The following is a 24,371-nucleotide window of genomic DNA, read 5'->3' as shown; positions in this document are numbered from 1 at the left end:
GAAAAATTTTGAATTTATACAACAACATCAAACCATACTAAAATACCAACGATAACAGTAATGGCAACAATCATGAACCTTCGCCCCTCACCAATGAACAGCAAAACATATTAACAACAACTGCCACTGTTTATAGAACCCTTGTATTGATCCTCTCAGGGCAAATTTGACCCTTTCCAACTTTATAAACCCCGCCATGTCATTGACCCAGGTCTCCACACTTGGGGGCCTCGCATCCTTCCACTGCAGCAAGATCCTCCGCCGGGCTACTAGGGACGCAAAGGCCAGGACACCGGCATCTTTCGCCTCCTGCACTCCCGGCTCCACTTCAACTCCGAAAATCGCGAGTCCCCACCCTGGTTTCCCCTGGATCCAACCACCCTCGACACCGTCCCCGCCACCCCCTTCCAGAATTCTTCCAGTGCCGTGCCAGAACATATGGGGATGATTCGCTGGACTCCCCGAACACCTGGTGCACCTGTCCTCACCCCCAAAGAACCTACATCCTAGTCCCGGACATGTGGGCCCGGTGCAGCACCTTAAATTGGATGAGACTAAGCCTCGCACATGAAGAGGAAGAGTTGACTCTCTCCAAGGCATCCGCCCAAGTCCCGTCCTCTATCTGCTCCCCAAGTTCCCCCTCCCATTTAGCCTTCAGCTCCTCCACTGACGACTCCTCCACCTCCTGCATTACCTTATAGATGTCAGACACCTTCCCCTCTCTGACCCACACCCCCAAAAGCACTCTGTCCATCGTCCCCCGCGAGGGCAGCAAAGGGAATCCCTCTACCTGTCGCCTAGCAAACGCCTTTACCTGCAAGTATCTGAACATGTTCCCTTGGGGAAGCCCAAATCTATCTTCCAGTTCCCCCAGGCCCGCAAACCTCCCGCCAATAAACAGGTCCCTCAATTTACTGATGCCCGCCCTTTGCCACCCCCCTAAATCCCCCATCCTTGTTCCCCGGGATGAACCGATGATTGCCACCCAGTGGAGCCTCCAACGAGCCCCCTGTTTCCCCCCCTATGCCGTCTCCACTGTCCCCAGATTCTTAGGGTCGCCGCCACCACCGGGCTCATGGTAAACCTCTTAGGGGAGAGCGGCAACAGCGCCGTTACCATGGCACCCAGGCTCGTACCTCTACATGACGCCATCTCCATTCTTTTCCACGCCGCCCCTCCTCCCTCCATCACCCATTTACGCACCATTGACACATTGGCCGCCCAATAGTACCCCAAAAGGTTGGGCAGCGCCAGCCCGCCTCTATCCCTCCCTCGCTCCAGGAAAACCCTCCTCACTCTCGGAGTCCCCTGTGCCCACACAAAGCTCAATATACTGCTAGTCACTCTCCTAAAGAAGGCCCTGGGGATAAAGATGGGCAGGCACTGAAAGAGGAACAAGAACCTCGGAAGCACCGTCATTTTGACGGACTGCACCCTCCCCGCCAACGACAATGGGAGCATGTCCCACCTCTTGAACTCCTCCTCCATCTGATCTACAAGTCTGGTGAAATTATGTTTGTGAAGAGTCCCCCAGTCCCTGGCCACCTGCACCCCCAGGTACCTAAAACTCTCCCCTGCCCGCCTAAGCGGGAGCCTACCAATTCCTTCCTCCTGGTCTCCAGCGTGCACCACAAACACCTCACTCTTGCCTAAATTTTGTTTATAACCTGAAAAGGTCCCAAACTCAGCTAGCAGCTCCATCACCCCCATCATCCCTCCCACCGGGTCCTCCACATACAGCAACAGGTCATCGGCATACAACGACACCCTATGTTCCTCCCCACCTCGCACCAAACCTCTCCACCTCTCTGAATCCCTCAACGCCATCGCCAGCGGCTCGATTGCCAATGCAAACAACAAGGGGGACAGGGGACAACCCTGCCTGGTCCCTCGGTAAAGCCGGAAGTACTCCGACCTCCTCCCATTCGTGGCCACGCACGCCATCGGGGCCTCATATAGCAGCCTCACCCATCTAATAAACCCTTCACCAAATCCAAACCTCCCCAACACCTCCCATAAGTACCCCCACTCCACTCTATCGAAGGCCTTCTCCGCATCCAGCGCCACCACTATCTCTGCCTCCCCCTCAATCGCCGGCATCATGATGACATTCAACAATCTCCGCACATTCGTGTTCAGCTGCCTTCCCTTCACAAACCCTGTCTGGTCCTCGTGTACAACCCCTGGCACACAGTCCTCTATCCTGGTGGCCAGGATTTTTGCCAGCACCTTGGCATCTACGTTGAGGAGAGATATGGGCCTGTATGAACCACACTGCTGGGGGTCCTTGTCCCTCTTTAAGATTAACGAGATCAGCGCCCGTGACATCGTCGGGGGCAAAGTCCCCCCTTCCCACGCTTCATTAAGTGTCCGCACCAGCAAGGGGCCCACTAGGTCCACAAACGTTCTATAAAATTCCACCGGGAACCCATCCGGCCCCGGTGCCTTCCCTGACTGCATCTGCCCGATCCCCTTAACTAGCTCCTCCAGCTCAATCGGCGCACCCAACCCCTCCACCTGCTCCTCCTGCACCTTCGGGAAAGAAAGCCCGTCGAGGAACCTCTTCATTCCCCTCCTCTCCCCCGTTGGCTCCGACCGGTACAGTTCCCAGTAAATGTCCTTGAAGACCTCATTCACCTCTACCCCCTTCCGCACCACATTCCCACTCTTATCTCTCACTCCAGCAATTTCCCTAGCCGCATCCCGCTTGCCTTTTCACCATGTTTATACACTGCCCCTTGTGCCTTCCTCCACTGTGCCTCCGTCTTTCTAGTGGTCAACAGATCAAATTTAGCCTGTAGGCTGCACCTCTCCCCCAACAGTCCCTCCTCTGGTGCCTCTGCGTACCTCCTATCTACCTCCAGCATCCTTCCCACCAGTCTATCCCTCTCACTCCTCTCGCTCCTCTCCCTGTGTGCCCGGATGGATATCAGCTCCCCACGAATCACTGCTTTCAGGGCTTCCCAGACCACCCGCACCTGAACCTCCCCCGTATCATTCACCTCGAGGTACCCCTCAATATTTGCCCGGACCCTGCGACACACCTCCTCCTCCGCCAACAACCCCACATCCAACCGCCACAACGGGCGCTGGTCCCGCACCTCCCCCATCTCCAACTCAATCCAATGCGGAGTGTGGTCGGAGATTGCAATGGCCGAATACATGGCCTCCTCCACTCTCGGAATCAGTCCCATACTCACCACGAAGAAGTCTATCCGAGAGTAGACCCTATGTACGTGGAAGAAGAAAGAGTACTCCCGTGCCCTCAGCCTCACAAACCTCCATAGGTCCACTCCACCCATCTGGTCCATAAACCCTCTCAGTACCTTGGCCGCTGCCGGCCTCCTACCCGTCCTAGAGCTGGACCGATCCAGTGAAGGATCCAACACCGTATTGAAGACCCCTCATGATCAGACCTCCCGCCTCTAGATCCGGGACCCGTCCCAACATTTGCCTAATAAAGCCCGCATCGTCCCAATTTGGGGCATACACACTAACAAGTACCATCTTCTCTCCTTGTAGCCTGCCCCTAACCATAACATACCTACCCCCCTTATCTGCCACCACCTCCGATGCCTCAAACGACACATTTTTCCCCACCAGAATCGCCATTCCCCGGTTCTTCACATCCAACCCAGAGTGGAAACCCTGCCCCACCCATCCCTTCCTCAGACGGACCTGGTCCGCCACCTTCAGGTGGGTCTCCTGAAGCATTGCCACATCTGCCTTTAGCCCCCTCAGATGAGCAAGTACCCTCGACCGCTTCACCGGCCCATTCAATCCTCTCGCATTCCAGGTGACCAACCAGATCAGTGGGCGTCCCACCCACTCCCCCGTCGACTAGCCATAGCCCGTCGACTGCCCGCCCCAGGCCAGCACCCCCTGCCCGACCCAGTCCCCACAGCGCCAACACTTCACCTCTGTCCCCCCGGCCCCCACCAGCTCCTTCCTGACCCTGCCAGCAGCAACCCGGTATCCCCCCCCCCCCCCCCCCCCCCAAGGCTAGGAACCCTCCTAGCCGCGAACCATCCTCCGTTGTACTTCCGTGGGTCACCTAACATCTGCTGACCCCGGAAACTCCCGCCAATAACCCGACCCCTTCCAAAGTGGGATCATCCCCCATCCTATCCCTCCTCCAGGCACCGCTCCAGCGTGGGGAAGAACCAGTTAAGGCCCCGCCTCCCCCCGCAGCGCGAGAAACCAGAGGAAAGCCCGCGCTTTCGCACTGCCCCACCACACCCTTCTGACGCAGCTCCCAAATACCAGCCCCACTCCATACCCCCAACCCGACATAGAATACAACAAACCCCCCAACCCTGCCCGCAAGATACAAAACTCAAACAATGCCTCACAGCAAAAAACATAACAGAACAACACCCCCATAAATAACCATATCAAAATTGCAAAAGTACAGAAAAAGAGAACACAGCAACAGCAGAATCCAGCAATAAAGTATTACAACCGACCCCGCAACCCCCAACCCCTAGTTCAAGTCCAGTTTCTCCGCCGCACAAAGGCCCACGCCTCCTCCGGGGAATCGAAATAATAATGCCGGTCCGAATAAGTTACCCACAGGCACGCAAGCTGCAACATTCCGAACTTAGGGCGCAATTCTCCGCACTTACGACGGTGCAGAGAATAGCGGGGGTCGTAAATTTTTACGCCCACGCTAGTCCGACGCCCTCCCGCTATTCTCCCCCCCCCCCCCACGCCCGACTCCCGACACGAATCGCTGCCACCGTTTTTTTACGGCGAGCAGCGATTCACAGCTGGCCGATGGGCCGAATTCCAAGCCCTTTACGACCGTTTTTACGAACGGCAAACACACCTGGTCTGGCCGTTCGTAAAAACGGCCGTAAAGTCCCGATCTTGGCAACCATGGCACCGATTGGCACGGCAGTACCACGGCCGTGCCAAGGGTGCCATGGGCCCGCGATCGGTGGGTACCGATCACGGGCAGCGGGTCCGATTCCAGCGCACTCTTTGTCCATCCGCCGCCCCGCTGTATCACTTCGCGGGGCGGCTGAGGGGCATCCCGGCCCGCGCATGCGCGGGTTTCGTGCAAATGCGCGGGTTGGAGTCTTCCAATCCGCGCATGCGCGGCTGACGTCATGTGACGCGTCAGCCGTCGCAAACTCTGGCAAGCGGGCTTAACGAAATTCGTTAAGCCCGCGATGCCGGAGTTCACGGCCGCGGCATACTAGCCCCGACCGGGGACCAGAATCGGTTCCCGGTCGGGGAGGGGGAGGCTAGCGTCAAACCCGCCCGGTTTTGACGCCAGCCTTACGATTTCTCCCTGTCTGGGAGAATCGCGCCCTTAATCTTTTTTTTTTAATAATTTTTATTGAAATTTTTACAAAATATAAACATCTCAACTCTATTAACAAAACAACCGCGGTAACACCCCAAGAACAATACCCACCTAACTTCAAAAGCAACTAGAAACAAAAGAAAAAAACAAAAGAACACCCAAACAACAAAAGGGAAAGAGAGAACACCCGCCACATCCCACAAACCCATGTACACAGTTCTCCCTCCCACCGATCCAAACCCCCCCCCGGGTTGCTGCCGCTGCCGGCCTATTTCCCTATCGTTCCGCCAGGAAGTCCAGGAAAGGCTGCCACCGCCTAAAGAACCCTTGTACTGATCCCCTCAGGGCAAATTTCACCTTCTCCAATTTAATGAACCCCGCCATATCACTGATCCAGGCCTCCACGCTTGGGGGCCTCGCATCCTTCCACTGGAGCAAGATCCTCCGCCGGGCTACTAGGGACGCAAAGGCCAGAACACCGGCCTCTTTCGCCTCCTGCACTCCCGGCTCCACTGCAACCCCAAAAATTGCGAGTCCCCAGCCTGGCTTGACCCTGGATCCCACCACCCTCGACACCGTCCTTGCTACCCCCTTGCAAAACTCCCCCAACGCTGGGCATGCCCAAAACATATGGGCGTGGTTCGCTGGGCTCTCTGAGCACCTAGCACACCTGTCCTTGCCCCCGAAAAACCTACTCATCCTCGTCCCAGTCATGTGGGCCCTATGCAGCATCTTGAACTGTATGAGGCTAAGCCTCGCACAGGAAGAGGAGGAATTCACTCTCTCCAGGGCATCCGCCCACGTCCCCTCCTCAATCTCCTCACCCAGCTCCTCTTCCCATTTAACCTTCAGTTCCTCCACCGAGGCCTCGTCTACTTCCCCTCCACAAACAGGTCCCTCAACCTCCTAACCCCTACCCTGTGCAGGACCGGCTCAAGGTACCGGCAACTCGGGCAGTCGCCCGGGGCGCCATGTGCTAGGGGGCGCCATCAAGGAGTGCGTGACTGGCGTCAGAGACCCGGCGCCGCGTAAAAGACTCGGGTCCCGCGCATGCGCAGTTGGGCCGGTGCCAACCAGCGCATGCGCGGTGGCCGCCCGCCGCCCTCCCTCAGGCCGCCCCGCACAGACATGGCGGATGGATCCAGGCTCGCCGGTGGTCACTCCACCGCCCTCCCCCCTCGGGCCCCCTCCGTCCGCCCCCCACCAGCTCTCCCCCCCCCCCTCCACCCCCCCCCCCCCTCCGGCCGCCCCCCCCTCCAGCCGCCCCCCCCCCTCCGGCCTCCCCCCCTCCGCCCCCCCCCTCCCGCTTCCCCCCCTCTGGCCCCCCGCCCCCGCCCGCCTCCCCCCCCCCCCCCCCGAAGGGCGCCGAAGTTCAGCTTGCCCGGGGCGCCAGCAACCCTAGGGCCGGCGCTGACCCTGTGCCAGCCCAGAAATCCACCATCAATGCTCCCTGGGACAAACCGATGGTTCCCCCGTATCGGGGCCTCCATCGAGCCCCCCACTTCTCCCCCATGCCGTCTCCATTGCCCCCAAATTTTGAGGGTAGCCGCCACCACCAGGCTCGTGGTATACCTCGTTGGAGGGAGCGGCAACGGCGCCGTTACCAGCGCCTCCAGGCTCGTGCCCACACATGACGCCGCCTCCATCCTCTTCCATGCTGCCCCTTCCTCGTCCATTGCCCACTTACGCACCATCGCTGCGTTGGCAGCCCAATAGTACCCACAGAGGTTGGGCAACTCCAGCCCCCCCCCCCCATCCCTGCCCCGTTCCAGGAACACTCTTCTCACCCTCGGAGTCCCATGCGCCCACACAAATCCCGTGATACTCCTGTTGACCCTCCTAAAAAAGGCCTTCGGGATAAGGATGGGGAGGCACTGGAACAGGAACAAAAACCTCGGGAGCACCGTCATCTTAACGGACTGCACCCTCCCCGCCAGTGACAGAGGTAACATATCCCACCTCTTAAACTCCTCCTCCATCTGCTCCATCAACCTTGTGAGGTTGAGCTTGTGCAGGGCCCCCCAGCTCCCAGCCACCTGGACCGCTAGGTACCTGAAGCTCTTCCCTGCCTACTTCAGTGGGAGCCTACCAATCCTCTCCTCTTGATCCCCTGGATGCACCACAAACAACTCACTCTTGCCCAGGTTCAGCTTATACCCAGAGAAACCCCCGAATTCATTAAGAATCCTCATCACCTCCGGCATCCCCCCCCACCGGGTCCGCCACAGACAGCAACAGGTTGTCCGCGTACAGCGACACTCGATGCTCCTCCCCACCCCGCACCAGGCCCCTCCAGTTCCCTGACTCCCTCAATGCCATGTCCAGGGGCTCAATCGCCAACGCGAAGAGCAAGGGGGACAGGGGGCACCCCTGTCTCGTCCCCCGGTACAGCCGAAAGTACTCCGATCTCCTCCTATTTGTGGCTACACTCGCCATTGGGGCCTCGTAGAGCAGCCTCACCCACCGGATAAACCCCTCCCCAAACCCAAACCTCTCCAACACCTCCCACAGATACTCCCACTCAACCCTATCAAAGGCCTTCTCCGCATCCAATGCCACCACTATCTCCGCCTCCCCTTCCATGGCCGGCATCATAATGACATTGAGGAGCCTTCGCACATTCGTATTCAATTGCCTTCCCTTCACAAACCCCGTCTGGTCCTCAAGAATGACCCCGGGCACACAATCCTCTATTCTAGTGGCCAGTATCTTTGCCAGCAGCTTAGCGTCGGCGTTTAGCAGCGAAATCGGCCTATATGACCCGCACTGCAGAGGGTCCTTGTCCCGCTTCAGGATCAAGGAAATCAGCGCCCGTGACATAGTTGGGGGCAAAGCCCCCCCTCCCTTGCCTCGTTAAAGGTCCGGACCAACAGGAGGCCCAACAGGTCCAAATACCTTTTATAAATTCCGCCGGAAACCCGTCCGGCCCCGGCGCCTTCCCCGACTGCATGCTCCCTATTCCTTTGACCACCTCCTCCAGCTCGATTGGCGCCCCCAGTCCCTCCACCTGCTCCTCCTCCACCCTTGGGAATCGCAGCTTGTCCAAGAAGCGCCCCATTCCACCCCCCTCCACCGGGGGTTCCGACCGGTACAGTTCCCCATAGAAGTCTCTGAAGACCCCATTAACATCTACTCCCCTCCGCACCACCTTCCCAGTCTTATCCGTCACTCCCCCAATCTCCCTGGCCGCGTCCCACTTTCGGAGCTGGTGTGCCAGCATCCTGCTCGCCTTCTCCCCATATTCATACACAGCCCCCTGTGCTTTCCTCCACTGAGCTTCCGCCTTTCTGGTAGTCAATAGGTCGAATCTGGCCTGAAGGCTACGCCTCTTCCCCAGCAATCCCTCCTCTGGAGCCTCCGCATATCTCCTATCCACCCGCACCATCTCACCTATCAGTCTCTCCCTCTCCCTCTGCTCCCCCCTCTCCCTATGGGTTCGGATGGAGATCAATTCCCCCCTCATCACCGCCTTCAACGCCTCCCAGACCGTCCCCACTCGGACCTCCCCGTTGTCATTGGCCTCAAGGTACCTCTCGATACACCCCCGAACCCTCTCGGCCACCTCCTCATCTGCCAGCAGCCCCACCTTCAAGCGCCAGAGCGGACGTTGGTCCCTCTCTTCCCCCAGCCCGAGGTCCACCCAGTGCGGGGCATGATCTGAAATGGCAATGGCACAGTATTCCACATCCTCCACCCTCGAAACCAACCCCCTGCTCAGGACAAAAAAATCAATCCTCGAGTAGGCCTTATGCACGTGGGAGAAAAACGAGTATTCCCTGGCCCTTGGCCTCGCAAACCTCCAGGGATCCATCCCCCCCCATCTGGTCCATAAATCCCCTCAACACCTTAGCCGCCGCCGGCCTCCTACCCGTCCGGGACTTGGATCGATCCAATGGGGGATCCAGTACCGTGTTGAAGTCCCCCCCCATGATCACCTCCAGGTCCGGAATGCGGCCCAATATACGCCGCATAAACCCCGCATCGTCCCAATTTGGGGCGTAAACATTCACCAACACCACCCGCACCCCCTGCAGCTTACCACTCACCATCACGTATCTCCCGCCACTGTCAGCCACCACATTTAACGCCTCAAACAACACCTTCTTCCCCACCAGGATCACCACCCCCCTACTCTTCTCTTCCAGCCCTGAGTGAAATACTTGACCCACCCATCCCTTCCTCAGCCGAACCTGGTCCACCACTCTTAGGTGTGTCTCCTGGAGCATGGCCACATCCGCCTTCAGCCCCTTCAGGTGCGCAAATACCCGGGCCCGTTTGACCGGCCCGTTCAGCCCCCTCACATTCCAGGTTATCAGCCGGATCAGAGGGCTCCCTGCCCCCTCCCCTGCCAATTAGCCATACCCCATCCCTTGCCCACCACCGGCCAGCGTCCCCCGCTCTGCCAGTTTCCCACGGCGGCAACTCCCCCCCTCCAGCACCCCCTGCGTCCTCCAGCTCCTTCCTGACCGTTTCAGCAGCAACCCGTTACCCCCGCCCCCCCTCAGGCTAGGACCCCTCCTAGCTGCACCCCTCCCTCCATAGCACTCCCGTGAGCCAGCTAACTTCTACTGACCCCGGTGACTCCCGCCCTACCTCCGACTCCTCCCCACGTGGGACTACCCCTCCTCCATCGTGCCCGTCAACGGGTCCTCCCCCCCACTCTTGCGCGGGAAAAGCAAACAGCCAGCAACGACCCGTGCTTCTCAGCCCCGACCCCGCCCCCACCATCTCCCAGCGCGGGAAACCCGCAGAAAGCCCGCGCTTCCGCCCTGCCCGGCCCCGCCTCCTCCAGGGCTACTCCCATTGTCAGTCCCCCCCCCACCAGCTCCCCGAACTCCCCGTTTACCCCCTGCCCGAACCCGTCCACCGGACCCCTACAGAAAAACCCATATAGAAAAGACAAATCGACATCACCCCACCCACCCTAAGGCCAACCCGTATCTTACAATAAACCAAGCAAATACAAATACAGTATTATACAGCATCCCCCATCTTAGACCCTCAGTTTGAGTCCAATTTCTCGGCCTGCACAAAGGCCCACGCCTCCTCCGGGGACTCAAAATAATGGTGCCGATCCTTATAGGTGACCCACAGACGCGCCGGCTGCAACATGCCGAACTTCACACTCCGTCTATGGAGCACCGCCTTCGTCCGGTTAAACCCGGCCCTCCGCCTCGCCACCTCCGCACTCCAGTCCTGGAAGATCCGCACCTCCGTGTTCTCCCACTTGCTGCTCCGCTCCTTCTTGGCCCACCGGAGCACACACTCACGATCCACGAACCGATGAAACCGCACCAACACCGACCGCGGCGGCTCGTTCGGCTTGGGCCTCCTAGCCAGAATTCTGTGGGCCCCCTCTAACTCCAGGGGCCCCTGGAAGGACCCAGCCCCCATCAGCGAGTTTAACATAACCGCCACATAGGCCGCTAGGTCCGACCCCTCGAGCCCCTCCGTGAGGCCCAGGATCCGCAAATTCTTCCTCCTCGACCAGTTGTCCAGCTCCTCGAACCGCTCCTGCTATCTTTTATGGAGCGCCTCGTGCATCTCCACCTTCCCCGCCACGGCCACGACCTCATCCTCCCTTTCGGAGGCCTGCTGCTGCAGCTCCCGGATCACAGCCCCCTGGGCTGTCTGGGTCTCCATCAGCTCCCTGTTGGTTACCTTCAGCGACTCCAGCAGCTCCAACTTAAGCTCCTGGAAGCAGCGCAGCAGAGTCGCCTGCTGCTCCTGAGCCCACTGCCTCAGCTCCTCAAGGCCTCCGCCGGCCGCCATTTTGTCTTCCTTCCCCCGCTTTTTCAGGGGTGCTTTCTCCGGTTTTCTCCTTACCCCACTCCTGGTCCGGACCATAGGACCGTTGGGGTCGACTCCTGTCCTCTTCCCACGTCGGGATTTGCCGACACAGCTCCGTTGGGGGCCCTGAAAAGAGCCCCAAAGTCCGTTTTCAACGGGAGCTGCCGAATGTGCGGCTTAGCTCCTCATTGCTGCCACCAGAAGTCCCTTAATCTTCTTCTTGTAAAGCACCTCTTTTATCCGATTAAACCCAGACCGCCGCTTAGCCACCTCCGCACTCCAATCCTGGTAGATCCGTACTACCCTATTCTCCCAGTTGCTGCTCTTCACCTTCTTGGCCCAGCGCAGCACACACTCCCGATCACTGAACCGGTGGAACCTCACCAGCACCGCACGCGGGGGTTCATTCTCCTTAGGCCTCCTGGCCAGTACTCTGTGTGCTCCCTCCAGCTCCAAGGGCAGATGGAAATACCCGGCCCCCACTAGCGAGTTCAGCATCGTAGCCACGTAGGTTGTCAGGTCCGACCCCTCCAGCCCCTCCGCAAGGCCCAAGATCCGCAGATTTTTCCGCCTCATGCGGTGATCAAGCTCCTCGAAGCGGTCTTGCCACTTCTTGTGGAGTGCCTTGTGTCCCTCCACCTTACTCACGAGGATCCCAGCCTCCTCCTCTCGTTCAGTGGCCTGCGTCTGCAACTCCTTGATGGCAGCACCCTGGGTCGTCTGAATCTCCGAGAGCCTTTTGTTCGTTTCCTGCAGAGAGTTCAGTACCTCAGCTTTGAAATCTGCAAAACAGCGCAGGAGAGCAGCTTGTTGCTCCAGGGCCCACTGCTTCCACTCCTCTGGAGCTCCGCCGGCCGCCATCTTGGATTCCTTCCCCCATTTTTTCTGGGGAGCTGCTGCCGTTTTTTCCCCCTTTCCACTCCGAGTTCGAGTCATGAACTGCGGGGAAAGTCGATCAGCAAACCTCCCACCGGGAGACGTCGAACAATTTCCGTTTTGGGCTCTAAAAAGAGCCGAAAAGTCCGTTTGAAACGGGAGCTCCCAAATGTGCGGCTTCCTACGTCATCGCCGCCACCGGAAGTCTGTATATGCATTTTTAAAAGACATTTGACACAGTGCCCCACAGCAGACTTGTGGGCAAAATTCGAGTTCATGGAATAAAAGAAAAAGTAGGCACTTGGATAAGAAACTGGCTTGAGTGACAGTAAAAAAGAGAGTAAGAATATTAATGGTTATAATCAGATTAAAGGAAGGTTTGTAGTGGAGTTTCTCACGATCAGTGTTGGGACCTTTTCTCTTCTTGATATATGTTAATGACCTAGGCAGTCGTGTGCAGGGCATGATTTCAAAATTTGCAGATAATACGAAGATTAGGATAATCTTGAACTTCAAAACGACATAGAGATATAGGTGTATTGGACAGGCACGTTCCAGATGAAGTTCAATGCAGAGAAGTGTGAGATGATTCATTTTGGCGAGGCGAAGGCTATGATATCTGCCTCCACACCCGATTCCAACCCTGGCTGGTCCGACACCCTGAATATGGTCTCCCGAGGACCCGGGTCCAGTTTCACACACACCATCTTGGAAATTACCGTAAAAACGTCCTTCCAGTACTCCCCTAGCTTTGGACATGACCAAAACATATGAACGTGATTAGCGGGGCCCCCCCCTTGCAACGTTCACACACATCTTCTACTCCTTCAAAAAATAGGCTCATTCTTGCCCTCGTGAGGTGCGCTCTATATACCACCTTCAGCTGTATCAGCCCCAACAACGCACATGAGGTGGAGGCATTCACTCTCCGGAGCACCTCACACCAGACCCCCTCCTCAATAACCTCTCCAACATCTTCCTCCCACTTTGCTTTGATCCCTTCCAGTGGTGCCTTATCCTCTTCCAAAATAGCTCCGTACACTGCTGACACTACCCCCTTCTCCAGTCCCCTTGTCGTCAGCACCTCGTCCAGCAATGTGGAGGCCGGTTCCTCCGGGAAGCTCTGTATCTCCTTCCTGGCAAAATCCAGAACCTGCATATATCTAAACACTTCTCCCTGCTCCAGCCCATACGTCGCTTTCAGCTCCCTCAATCCTGCAAACCGACCACGAAGAAACAAATGTTTTAGCATCTTAATCCCCTTCTGTTCCCATTTCCGAAAGCATCCATCGCACCTCCCTGGCTCAAATCTGTGGTTCCCCCGAATCGGCCTTTCCCTTGACCCTGCCCCCAACCTAGTGCTTTCAGTCCCGACCCCCTGCACAAACTCTCCTCCATTCTGACCCACTGGGAATCAACCCCTCTGACCCAGCTCCGCACCTTCTCCACATTCGCCGCCCAGTAGTAGTACATCAGGTTCGGGAGACCCAAACCCGCTGCCTGCCTTCCCCTCTGTAGCAGCACCTTCCTCACTCTGGCCACCTTCCCTCCCCATACGAACGAGGTAATCCTTCCCTCAATCTCCCTGAAAAAAGACTTTGGCAGGAAAATCGGTAGGCATTGAAAAATAAACAGAAATCACGGCAATACATTCATTTTAACCGCCTGTACCCGACCCGCCAGTGACAGGAGGAGACCATCCCACCTCGCCAGGTCAGCTTTCACTCTCCCCACCAAACTAGAGATGTATCTGCGAAGCCTTCCCCACTCCCGGGCAACCTGCACCCCCAAATACCTAATGAGTCCCTGCCCTACGGAATGGCAGCCCCACCACCCCTGCCCCCACCCCCGGCTGAGACACCACAAAATATTCACTCTTGTCCAAGTTCAGCTTGTACCCAGTGAAAGACCCAAATACCTGCAGCAACTCCAATATTCCCCCTATCGACGCTCTCGGCTCCGACACATACAGCAGCAAGTCGTCAGCATACAAGCACACCCTAATGGGTTGGAGGATTTGTGGGTTTATTATATGTTGTAAAACTTTTGAAAATTTGTGGAATGAAAATACTTTTTTTTTTAAATCCCTTCCCATTGCTGCTTTAAGAACCCCTTCCAGGAACTTCACCTTTGGGCCGCTGCCAGCTAGACAAATATCTCAGTTTTCTCTGAGTGAAATGTAGGACTTTTCCATGGAGTGCAACAGGTGGAATGTTAATTAGGTTGGGACACACACTATCGCCATGCATGGCAGGAAATTGCAGGGGATCTGATGCTAGTTTTTCATTCCTCTCTGGCCATGGGGGAATTGTCACAGGACTGGAAAACAGTTAATGTTGTTCCACTTTTCAAGAAGGCTGGTAGGGATAAACCAGAGAACTGCAGACCGGTGAGTCTCACGTCAGTGGTAGGGAAAATTCTGATGGGGAGAATTAATCTGCATTCAGAAAGGCATGGGTTGATTAGAGATAGTCAGCATGGCTTTGTCAGAGGGAGATCATGCCTAATAAATTTGATAGATATTTTTGATAAAGTGACCGAGTGTGTGGATGAAGGAAATGCAGCTGATGTAGTTTATATGGATTTTAGCAAAGCCTTTGACGAGGTCAAATTAAGAAGGTTGAAGCACATGGAATTCAAGGAAACTTGGTTACATGGATCCGAAACTCACTTAGCAATAGGACACAAAGTGTGGTGGTAGACGGCTGTTTGTGTAGCTGGAGGCCAGTGTCCAGCGATGTACCACAGGAATCAGTGCTGGGTCCCTTATTGTTTGGTATATATATAAATGAGAATGTGGGGGAATGATAAGTAAGTTACAGACGGCACCAAGATTGGTAGGGTGGTTAACAGTGAAGAAGAGGGTCATAGATTACAGGAAGATATCGATGGGTTGGTCAGATGGGCAAAACAGTGGCAGATGATACTTAACCCTGATAAGCATGAGGGGATGCACTTTGGACGAAGAAACTGGACAATGGAGTATGTAATGAATGGTATGACACTAGGAAGTTCAGAGGAACAGATGGATCATGGGGTACTTGTTCATTCATAGATCCCAGAAGGCGGCAGAGCAGGTTAATAGGGTAGTTAAGAAGACATATGGTCACTTGCCTTTATCAGTCGTAGCATAGAATATAAGAGCAAGGAGGTTATGTTGGAGCTCTACAGAACGTTGGTTAGGCCACAGCTGGAGTATTGTATTCCATTCTGGTTACCCCACTAGAGGAAGGAGGTGATTGCACTGGAGGGGGTACAGAAGAGATTCACCAGGATGTGGCCTGGGATGTAGCATCTGAGGTGTAAGGAGAGACTGGATAGGCTGGGTTGGTTTCTTTAGAGCAGAGAAGGCTGAGAGGGGATATGTTTGAAGTGTATAAGATTATGAGGGGTTTGGACAGGATAAGTAGGAAGCAGCTGTTCACCTTGGTTGAGGGGTCAATCACAAGGGGGCATAGTTTTAGGGTGAGAGGCAGGAGATTCTGAGGGGATTTGAGGGAAAAGAAATTCACTCAGAGGGTGGTGAGAATCTGGGATGCACTGCCAGAGAAGGTAGTGGAGGCTGGAAACCTCACAGCCTTTAAAAAGCACTTGAAAGACCATCACATTCAAAGATATAGGACAAGTGCTGGTAAATGGGATTAGCACAAGATTAGGGGTAGTTATTGTCGGTGCAGACTCGATGGGCCGAAAGTCTTTTCTGCGCTGTACAACTCGATGATTCTATGATTGCTTATGGACCCAAAAAATAGGTCATAATCACATTTTGAGGGGTTTATTTATATTTGAATTTGCAGGTAACTGCTTTGTTACATTCATTCTAGGAATACCAGGAGAATAATAACAACCTTGTCATTTCTGAGACTGAACTGAAGCATGTTGCCTATGTCTATAAGTGCAACAACTCCACGCTGAACATCCAAGGCAAAGTCAATTCCATTATAGTCGGTAAGTGTGTGAGTTAAGTAGCTGATGATAATAACTCATCCTGCGTACCATAGGGGCAACCACTGTGGTTTCCTCAATTGTTCAGTTCCATTGCTTTTTGTTAGCATCATTCTGGCTGGTCCCTTAAGTATATTTTACTCTGTTTCAGATTCTTGTAAAAAGCTTGGCCTTGTGTTCGACAACGTGGTGGGAATAGTTGAAATCATCAATTCCAGAGATGTGCAAGTTCAGGTAACGTCAGCAGAAACATCAGCAAGTGCCCAGTATTTAACAGTATTAAATTATCTAAATTATAAAACTTGTACAAATTTATTCCTGTTTTGTTCAAATTTGTAGGGTAATAAATGAGTAAATAATCTACATCATTATTAACCATAGATTTGAGTCAATGCATCCATTTTGTCCATTATTGGAATTAAAAGTAAAATGTAATCATGAATAGTAATATTGTAGTTATTGCTCCCTGGTTAATCCAATCTGTTGGGTCATTTTTTTAAAAACTAGCAGAAACTACCTGGTCATTCTCTCATATTTTATTTGCATTCACAGTTCAAACCCCTTTAGAGATCAGGATTACAATAGTGACCAGTTTATCAAAGCTATTTTCCAATGAATATTGTTCTTTGACAATAGTTTCAGGTTTGCAGCAGTGGCCCACATTTTAGAACATAGAACATTACAGCGCAGTACGGGCCCTTCGGCCCTCGATGTTGCGCCGACCCGTGAAACCATCTGAAGCCTATCTGACCTACACTATTCCATTTTCATCCATATGTCTATCCAGTGACCACTTAAATGCCCTTAAATTTGACGAGTCTACTACTGTTGCAGGCAGGGCGTTACACACCCCTACTACTCTCTGAGTAAAGAAACTGCCTCTGACATCTGTCCTATATCTACCATCCCTCAATTTAAAGCTATGTCTCCTCGTGTTGGTCATCACCATCCGAGGAAAAAGACTCTCACTGTCCACCCTATCTAACCCTCTGACTATCTTATATGTCTCTATTAAGTCACCTCTCAGCCTTCTCCTCTCTAACGAAAACAACCTCAAGTCCCTGAGCCTTTCCTCGTAAGACCTTCCCTCCATACCAGGCAACATCCTAGTAAATCTCCTCTGAACCCTTTCCAAAGCTTCCACATCCTTCCTATAATGTGGTGACCAGAACTGCACGTAGTACTCCAGGTGCGGCCGCACCAGAGTTTTGTACAGTTGCAGCATGACCTCGTGGCTCCGAAACTCAATCCCCCTAATGATAAAGGCTAGCACACCATATGCCTTTTGAAGTTGATTGCTAATAAATAGCTTCAAAACTTTAGGTTTTAGTGGCCTTGTTCTCATTTTAATGCTGATGCAAATCTGCTAATAATATTCATTCAGTGGTTTTCTTCATTATACAGTGAGTCACCCATGCATTTGTTCCTGCTACTTTGCTTGTGTCATTGGGGGAGGGAGGAAATCTGCTGAAATAGAGGTGGATTATATCCATAGAACTTATTCAGTATATATATATATTCATATAAGAGGGCCTTTTGAACTCTCCAGGGTAGCAGCTGGAAGGGGATAACCCAAGGAATTAAATACTAAAAATTGAATTTTTTTTGGACTACTCACCGTCGTATCCCCTGCCAGCCAATCTGATAGGCAAGCAGCTCTAGCAGTCCCAGTGCTCAGTAGTGGGCACTGCTGGGTCTCCAGGGAGGAGCAGGAAGAAGAGCGATGGCTGCCAGGGACAGGTAAGTCCCCGGCCTTTGGGGCAGGGAAGGATCTGAAAGCTTGGGGTCAGCTTTGAAGGGCAGGCAACGAAGTATGGGCACAGTGGTTAGCACTGCTGCCTCACAGCACCAGGGACCCAGGTTCAATTCCGACCTTGGATGACTGTCTGCTGGGGTTTGTGCATTCCCCCTGTGTCCGCTCTGGTTTCCTCCCACAGTCCAAAAATGCCCAGGTTAGGTGGATTGGCCATGCTAGTTTGCCCCTTAATGTCCAGAAGGATAGGTGGGGTTATGAGGGGGTGGGGGAGGGCATGGTGACAGGCATGGTGCAATGACATAAGAGTTTTCAATGTAATATACATCCCATGTACTGAATGTAACATATAATACATATACAGTTTAATAAAAGGCAGCAGTTAATTCCTTAATGTTCGCTATAAAATGAGCTTTAACCTTGCTGCAATCTACAGCATGCAACCCACTATAGGTCAGCACCAAACAAGTTCTAAAGGGATAACGTTACATGTTTGTGCTGCTGTCACAGAGCATTCCTCAATAAGAGTGCCAGTCTGGAACTTGAGCATGGAAAATCAGGTGACTGATAGTGATTCAATTTGCATTCTTTCAGGGCCTAGGAAAATCATTCAGGTTGCAAATCAGACATGTTACCCCATACCCAAATCCATGTGATGGGAACATAAATTAGCACTCGAGAGTAAACAGTGCTCGAATGGAATAAGTGTCTCACTGCAGCAGCGTCTGTTATTCTGAAAGGAATTTTCTAATGCCTGGAGTTAATGTCATTCACCTTGCCACAATATCTTACTCACAAACATCTCAAAGTTCGGCATTTGTAATCTCTGTATAGTAATTTCTCTTTTTGAAGTGCGTTAAAATGATTGTAGAATCTTCTGCCGTCCCTCTTCATCAGCCGTAGCATCTTTTAAAAATTGTCACTGTTTAGCTGGAATACAAACTATTTTGTGTATTGCTCTCCAGGTCATGGGCAAAGTACCGACTATATCTATAAATAAGACAGAGGGATGTCACATATACCTCAGTGAAGAGTCTTTAGGATGTGAGATTATCAGTGCCAAGTCTTCTGAAATGAATGTCCTAATTCCTCAGGATGACGATTATGTAAGTTTACACAGCCGTAAACATTTGCTCCTTAGCATTTTTTTCTACATCTTTCAGAGGTGGATGTGATTACAAATGGTTCAAATTGGACTCCCTTGGGGTAAATCGTAGGTTTCTGCCCTTCTGGTGCAAAATGTCATTGGAAGCATCCAGCTGAGTTCCCAATATGCAAAGCTCTGCACAGAGAGCTGAAGACAAATGCTTGTTCCTTTCTTTTCTTAAAAACATTTGGGAGAGCACGTCCTACACATGTGCAGCTGTAATGTCAGAGTGTCAGCTGCCTGCATTAAAACAAATAAGTTGGCTTGACACAGATTAACAATAAAGTTCAAGCTACCCACTTTAGGTCCGTGCAGTCTTAAACCAGTTGCAAGTTCTTGTATCTTGTCTAGTCTAGCTATAATTTATCAAATGTTCCCTCTGTAAAACATGCTTGTGACAATTCAGATATGTAATCAGGACAATTCAATGCATGAGATTCTGAACTTTTGATGAGTTCAGAGACTGTGGAGAATCGATTCTGATATTTAGCTTTTAAGGACACATTTTGGTTTAACCTCATAACAGGGGCTGGTTTAGCACGCTGGGCTAAATCGCTGGCTTTTAAAGCAGATCAAGGCAGGCCAGCAGCACGGTTCAATTCCCGTACCAGCCTCCCCGAACAGGCGCCGGAATGTGGCGACTAGGGGCTTTTCACAGTAACTTCATTGAAGCCTACTTGTGACAATAAGCGATTTTCATATTTTTCATATTTAATGTTATTCAAAGCAAACACTCCACTTAGGCCTGTGTAAACAGACCCCAATCTGGGCTAATGCATTAATGAGTCTTAGAGCTCAGCCCAGCATTAATAATCTTAGAGCTCAGTCAAGCGTTCATAAGTCCAACTGGAGCAATAGATGATTGGCCATCTTTTCCTGTTGATAGATTTCACAGATGGCTTCATTATGTATGATTGCCTGAGATCCAGAACCCATAATCTTAAAATTAGAGATAGGCCACTCAGGAATGAAAACGTGAAGTGCTTCTCACAAAAAGAACAATATTAATTTGGAATTCTCTTCCCAAAAGGCAATAGATGCTAACTCAGTTGGTGCTTTCAAGGCTGAGATTGCTATATTTTAGGTAGATAAGGCTGTCAACGGATAGGGGGCTAAGACTGGTATAGAGTTACGGAACAGGTCAGCCATGATCAAATTGAATGGGTAAGTATTGAGTTTCTCTTTTTTTTTAAAGCTGCTGAAGTTGGAAGTTTAACATAAAAGTAATGATCAGGGGATTATTCCCACCTTAGCCCCAGCCCTCGCCATTCTTTAAATTGATGCAGAACGGCTGGGGATAAGCAGCAAATAGCATTTGTATTTTTGATAAAATACTTGTAAAGAAGTATTGGTGAAGAAAAGGTCATCTCTAATCTGCAAAAAAAATTATTTTAAAGGCATTAATTCCTTTCTTGACAAATATTGGACATTATGGGTAGTATTGATGAATGAATACTTCCAGAACTAGACACTCGCAATATGGATACATTTTGCGAATTTGGGCACTGAGTTTAGTTGCGCATCCCATCGGATTTTCTGCCCATTAAATATTAATGGATCGAAAATCCACATTCACCTGTGCCCTCAGATTTCTCATGTACCTTCCTGGAAACAAAACTCTATGCTATGCTAGGAGCAAATTACCAGTCTGTTTTTCTTTGAAAGACTGACCAATGTTAATTTCTAGTTCTCTATCATATTAACTTGTGGCTTGGATAAGGTTTATAAAGGTCAAAACTATGTTTGGATATGCTTTGGGAACTCTTATGCAGCTCCCTTCCTTCCTATTTTAAAATGGGTGTCATCCTGTTTAAAATAAATAGATAGCACTCCCACATAAACAGCAGAGAAAGATAGAAGCACTTTAAGCATTGATAAGATAGCTACAAGGTAACCTTTATCCTATGCCACAAGTGTCCAAATACTGGCCCAGCTAATCTGAAAGGTGAAGCTCAGAAAACTCAGTCCTATTAGACTTTAAACTTTAGTTTAAACTTTAGGTTTAAATTCCTTTTTTACCAAGTTGCTGTACCATTTGGTTACAAAGAGAGGAAAATAAAGGTTTTTGGCACAGTTGAGAGTAGGCTGGAAAGCACACACTGGAGGTCAGTCCTATTTGGAATTTGTGGAATTGGAGATAAGGTTACTTCTTTGGTGGAAAATCCCACAGCAGAGCACCAAGATCTGGAGATAAACTACATGGGAACACAACTTTAAACATTGAATGCGTTCCACCAGTGAGGCCCACCAAGGTAAAAAAGGAGATACCTGCAGGGTTTTGAAGAAAGAGCTGGGACTCTTTGAAAGAGGTAACACAGAAGCAATGGCCAAATGGACTTCTGTGATTCTCTGCTCCCTCCCTTTGCTGCTGAGAATTATTAATAATCTGTTGTCATTTTAGATGCTAGCTAGACAATATTATTTCAAGTATTAAATCAGATTTACTAACAGGTGTTTTGTTTCTCTTGTAGAAAGAGTATGCAGTCCCTGAACAGTTCAAGACTACATGGAATGGTTCAAAGCTGTTTACTGAAGCAGCAGAGAATGTTGGCTAATTGCCAAAGTTGCAAGTTCTGTAATTCATGTGTTATATTTCAGAGTTATAGTTCACCATAATGCAGTTTTACACTTTGTGTAACCATAGCATATAATACCACAGTAGTCAGACACCTTGCAGTAGTTGCATTACAAGTAGGAGTGCAATGATTGACGGTCTTGCTGATGCTCTATGTTTTAGCAACTGTGGGTTACAACGCTTGTACATATTTTGAGTGTAATTGACATCTTTGCACTTTTTGAGTTTTGTATGACAAGATCTCACTTGGTTCTTTCATCAGTTTAGATAGCCCAGGATTTCAGTTTATTCAAAATTAATCATTGCACCTGCTGGTTAAAATCAATTTTATATTTGCGCATCTCACCAGTGTCCTTTTCTTGTCTTTTTTTTTAAATTGCCATTTATGTTTATCCCAAGGACAACAATCTCTAATACATAGTTGCTATGAAACAGTTTCAGTTAATGTTCCATGCGCCCTTGTTTTGCTGATAAATTGTTCCATTGTTGCATTATGCCTTGTCACGTTTTCTTGGTCAGGATGGATGTTGCCCTATCAGAGAAAAACTGGCCCACAAATTGTGGTTTCAACAACCAATTTTTTTCCCCAATGCCTTTATTAATGCACTTTTGTTTTTCTTAATTTGGTTTTATGCATTAATTTGCCCATCAATATTGGATCTAAATTTGTAAATGGGGAGGGGCTTCATTTCCAAAATAAGCTAACACTTGTCTTTTCAGAAGGTGTTGGCATAATATGATGGTAGGAACAAGCAGAAATGGGAGCCACTTCCATAAAAGTAGCTTTTAATCCCTTCCCTTTCTCCAAGCTTTTATTAAAATGGCCAAGAGCATAGATCAAAGGCTCAGATCTGCAGATCCGTATTGTCCAGTGTCTTGTAAATGCAGCAATTAGATCCTGGCAAAGACATTACAATGTAATGGCTTGCATAAACCTCATGTTATTCAGGTACCAAGATGTCCTTGCACACTGCACCGGCAAGATTAACGTAGACTTATGCTGTTCTAAGTTTCAAAGTTTGTCCTTGATGATATCTTAGTGTAGAAAATGGATAGTCTGTTACAATGTAGTATTGCAGTTGTTTCTGTTAATGAACTTATTTTTGAGGGATTAGTTACTGTAATTTGTAATATCACTAGACAATTTGAAGACTATTGTCATGTGTCACAAAGAAGGAGTTCTGCAAATAAAAATTAAACTGTTGCAAACCATAATAATCAGTGTGTGCTTTACCATTCCAAGTTTGGAGGTTAAAGCGGACATTAGTAATAAATCAAACTAAGTTCCATGCCTCACCATATGCTTTTTATGTTTTCACAACATGGTTTGTTTGCTGCTCCAGACTAATTTTTTTTGAGGGAAATAATAGATTCATTGCCTGCAGGTTCCACAAGACAATTAGATTGTGAAGCTTAAATAAAAATAGAAAATGCTGCAAAATGCATAACGGACCATGCAGTATCAAGGGAGAAAGAAACCAGGTTAGCATTTCAGGTGGTATATTCATCAGAACTAGATGAAATTCATATTATCAGTTAATATTATATATTTTTTTTAAATTTAGAGTACCCAATTCATTTTTTCCAATTAAGGGGCAATTTAGTGTCCAATCCACCTAATTTACACATCTTTGGGTTGTGGGGACGAAACCCACGCAAATACGGGGAGAATGTGCAAACTTCACACGGACAGTGACCCAGAGCCGGGATCGAACCTGGGACCTCGACGCCATGAGGCAGCAATGTTAACCAATTCGCCACTGTGCTGCCCCCGTGAATTCTAATATTACATTTAAGTTTCTCCAGGGAGCTCCTTCAATAACTTTATGTGTGCAAGTACATTGTTTGGTATGGTACTTAACCCTTTCACAACCTCATGATGTGCCAAAGTGCTTTTGAAGTGTAGTCAATATTATCATGTAGAAAACATGAAAGCCAGTTTGAACACAGCAAGCTCCCACAGACAACAACGTGGCGATGATTGGTTAATCAGTTTTAGTGATGCTTTGCTTTTTTTCAAGAGGAGTTTGAATGGATTTTTGACGGTTCCATGAGCATTCAAATAATTATTATGGAGCTCATGAGTTCTGCCCATAATGGGTACTGAAAAAGTGCTTCAAAAAGTCTTGGCTGACCTCTGGACTTTACATCAATGAAAAGATGAAAGCACAGTGTCCAGTTGACAGATTACAGTCAGATTCTCAATGCTGTTGAATGCAGAATCCACTTTAGATATGGTGCTAACACCTACCATGTCCTGACCTAATGCCACCTCCACAGCTTCTGTGCCTGCTTCCGCTCCCTCAGTGTTCGGCTCCTGTACTTATCGACTCTTAATTGGACAGCTGCTGGAAGATCACGTGCAGCTGGTTGATCCAATTCAAGTGGTGGGTCCTGCTGCCTCGCAACAAAATTCAAACTAAATTCACCTAGAAGACAATTCAAATTTTACAATTGAATTTGAATAGGATTTTATTTATTCAAAGAGAGTTACTGCATTACAATAATGAGAAACACTGCCTACAAGGTGACACCATACATCTGGATTGGCAGTTAATATTTGACCTTACAACAATCTGAATGTCTAAAGTGGGGTTAAGATATTGGTGCCTGTTAGGGTCCACAATTAAGCGCTATCCTCCAACCAAAAGCCTTACAGGTGGATGTAAATGTTAGCCACAGACGAATTGTGAGTACTTCAGTGCTTAATTCGGAAAGTAAAGTAGAAAGCGGATCACTTTGAAGGATCATAGGTTGATTTCTTCACATTCAAAATGGAGAATTGTAAGAACATATTCTTGTATACATTGTGACAATGATGAAGTTTATAAGATTGTTATGTTTTTGGATTGTGTCTTTAATTTATCGCAAAATGATGGAAGTCAGGTGATCTGTGCCAAAGTCTGCATGGCATCCGGCCAGGCAGAGGCAGCATGGTGGCGCAGTCGTTAGCACTGCTGCCTCACGGAGCCAA

At 50.3% G+C, this 24,371-nt stretch overlaps 1 protein-coding gene across 1 annotated transcript in view; it reads left to right on the top strand.

Moving 5' to 3' along the window:
* cap2 (cyclase associated actin cytoskeleton regulatory protein 2) overlaps window positions 1-22,612 on the top strand; it is a 323,980-nt gene extending 301,368 nt beyond the window's left edge. Inside the window, exons 10-13 of the mRNA XM_038796992.1 lie at window positions 15,802-15,925; window positions 16,074-16,156; window positions 18,641-18,781; window positions 21,294-22,612. Coding sequence (XP_038652920.1) covers window positions 15,802-15,925; window positions 16,074-16,156; window positions 18,641-18,781; window positions 21,294-21,377 — 432 coding nt within the window. The 3' untranslated portion in view covers window positions 21,378-22,612. The remainder of the gene's footprint in view (window positions 1-15,801; window positions 15,926-16,073; window positions 16,157-18,640; window positions 18,782-21,293) is intronic.
* Window positions 22,613-24,371: the final 1,759 nt, after the last annotated feature.

Source organism: Scyliorhinus canicula, chromosome 5 (genome assembly GCF_902713615.1).
Source record: "Scyliorhinus canicula chromosome 5, sScyCan1.1, whole genome shotgun sequence".
Taxonomy (NCBI): domain Eukaryota; kingdom Metazoa; phylum Chordata; class Chondrichthyes; order Carcharhiniformes; family Scyliorhinidae; genus Scyliorhinus; species Scyliorhinus canicula.
Note: the sequence above shows the minus strand (reverse complement) of the source record. Positions and strands in the feature narration are given on the sequence as shown.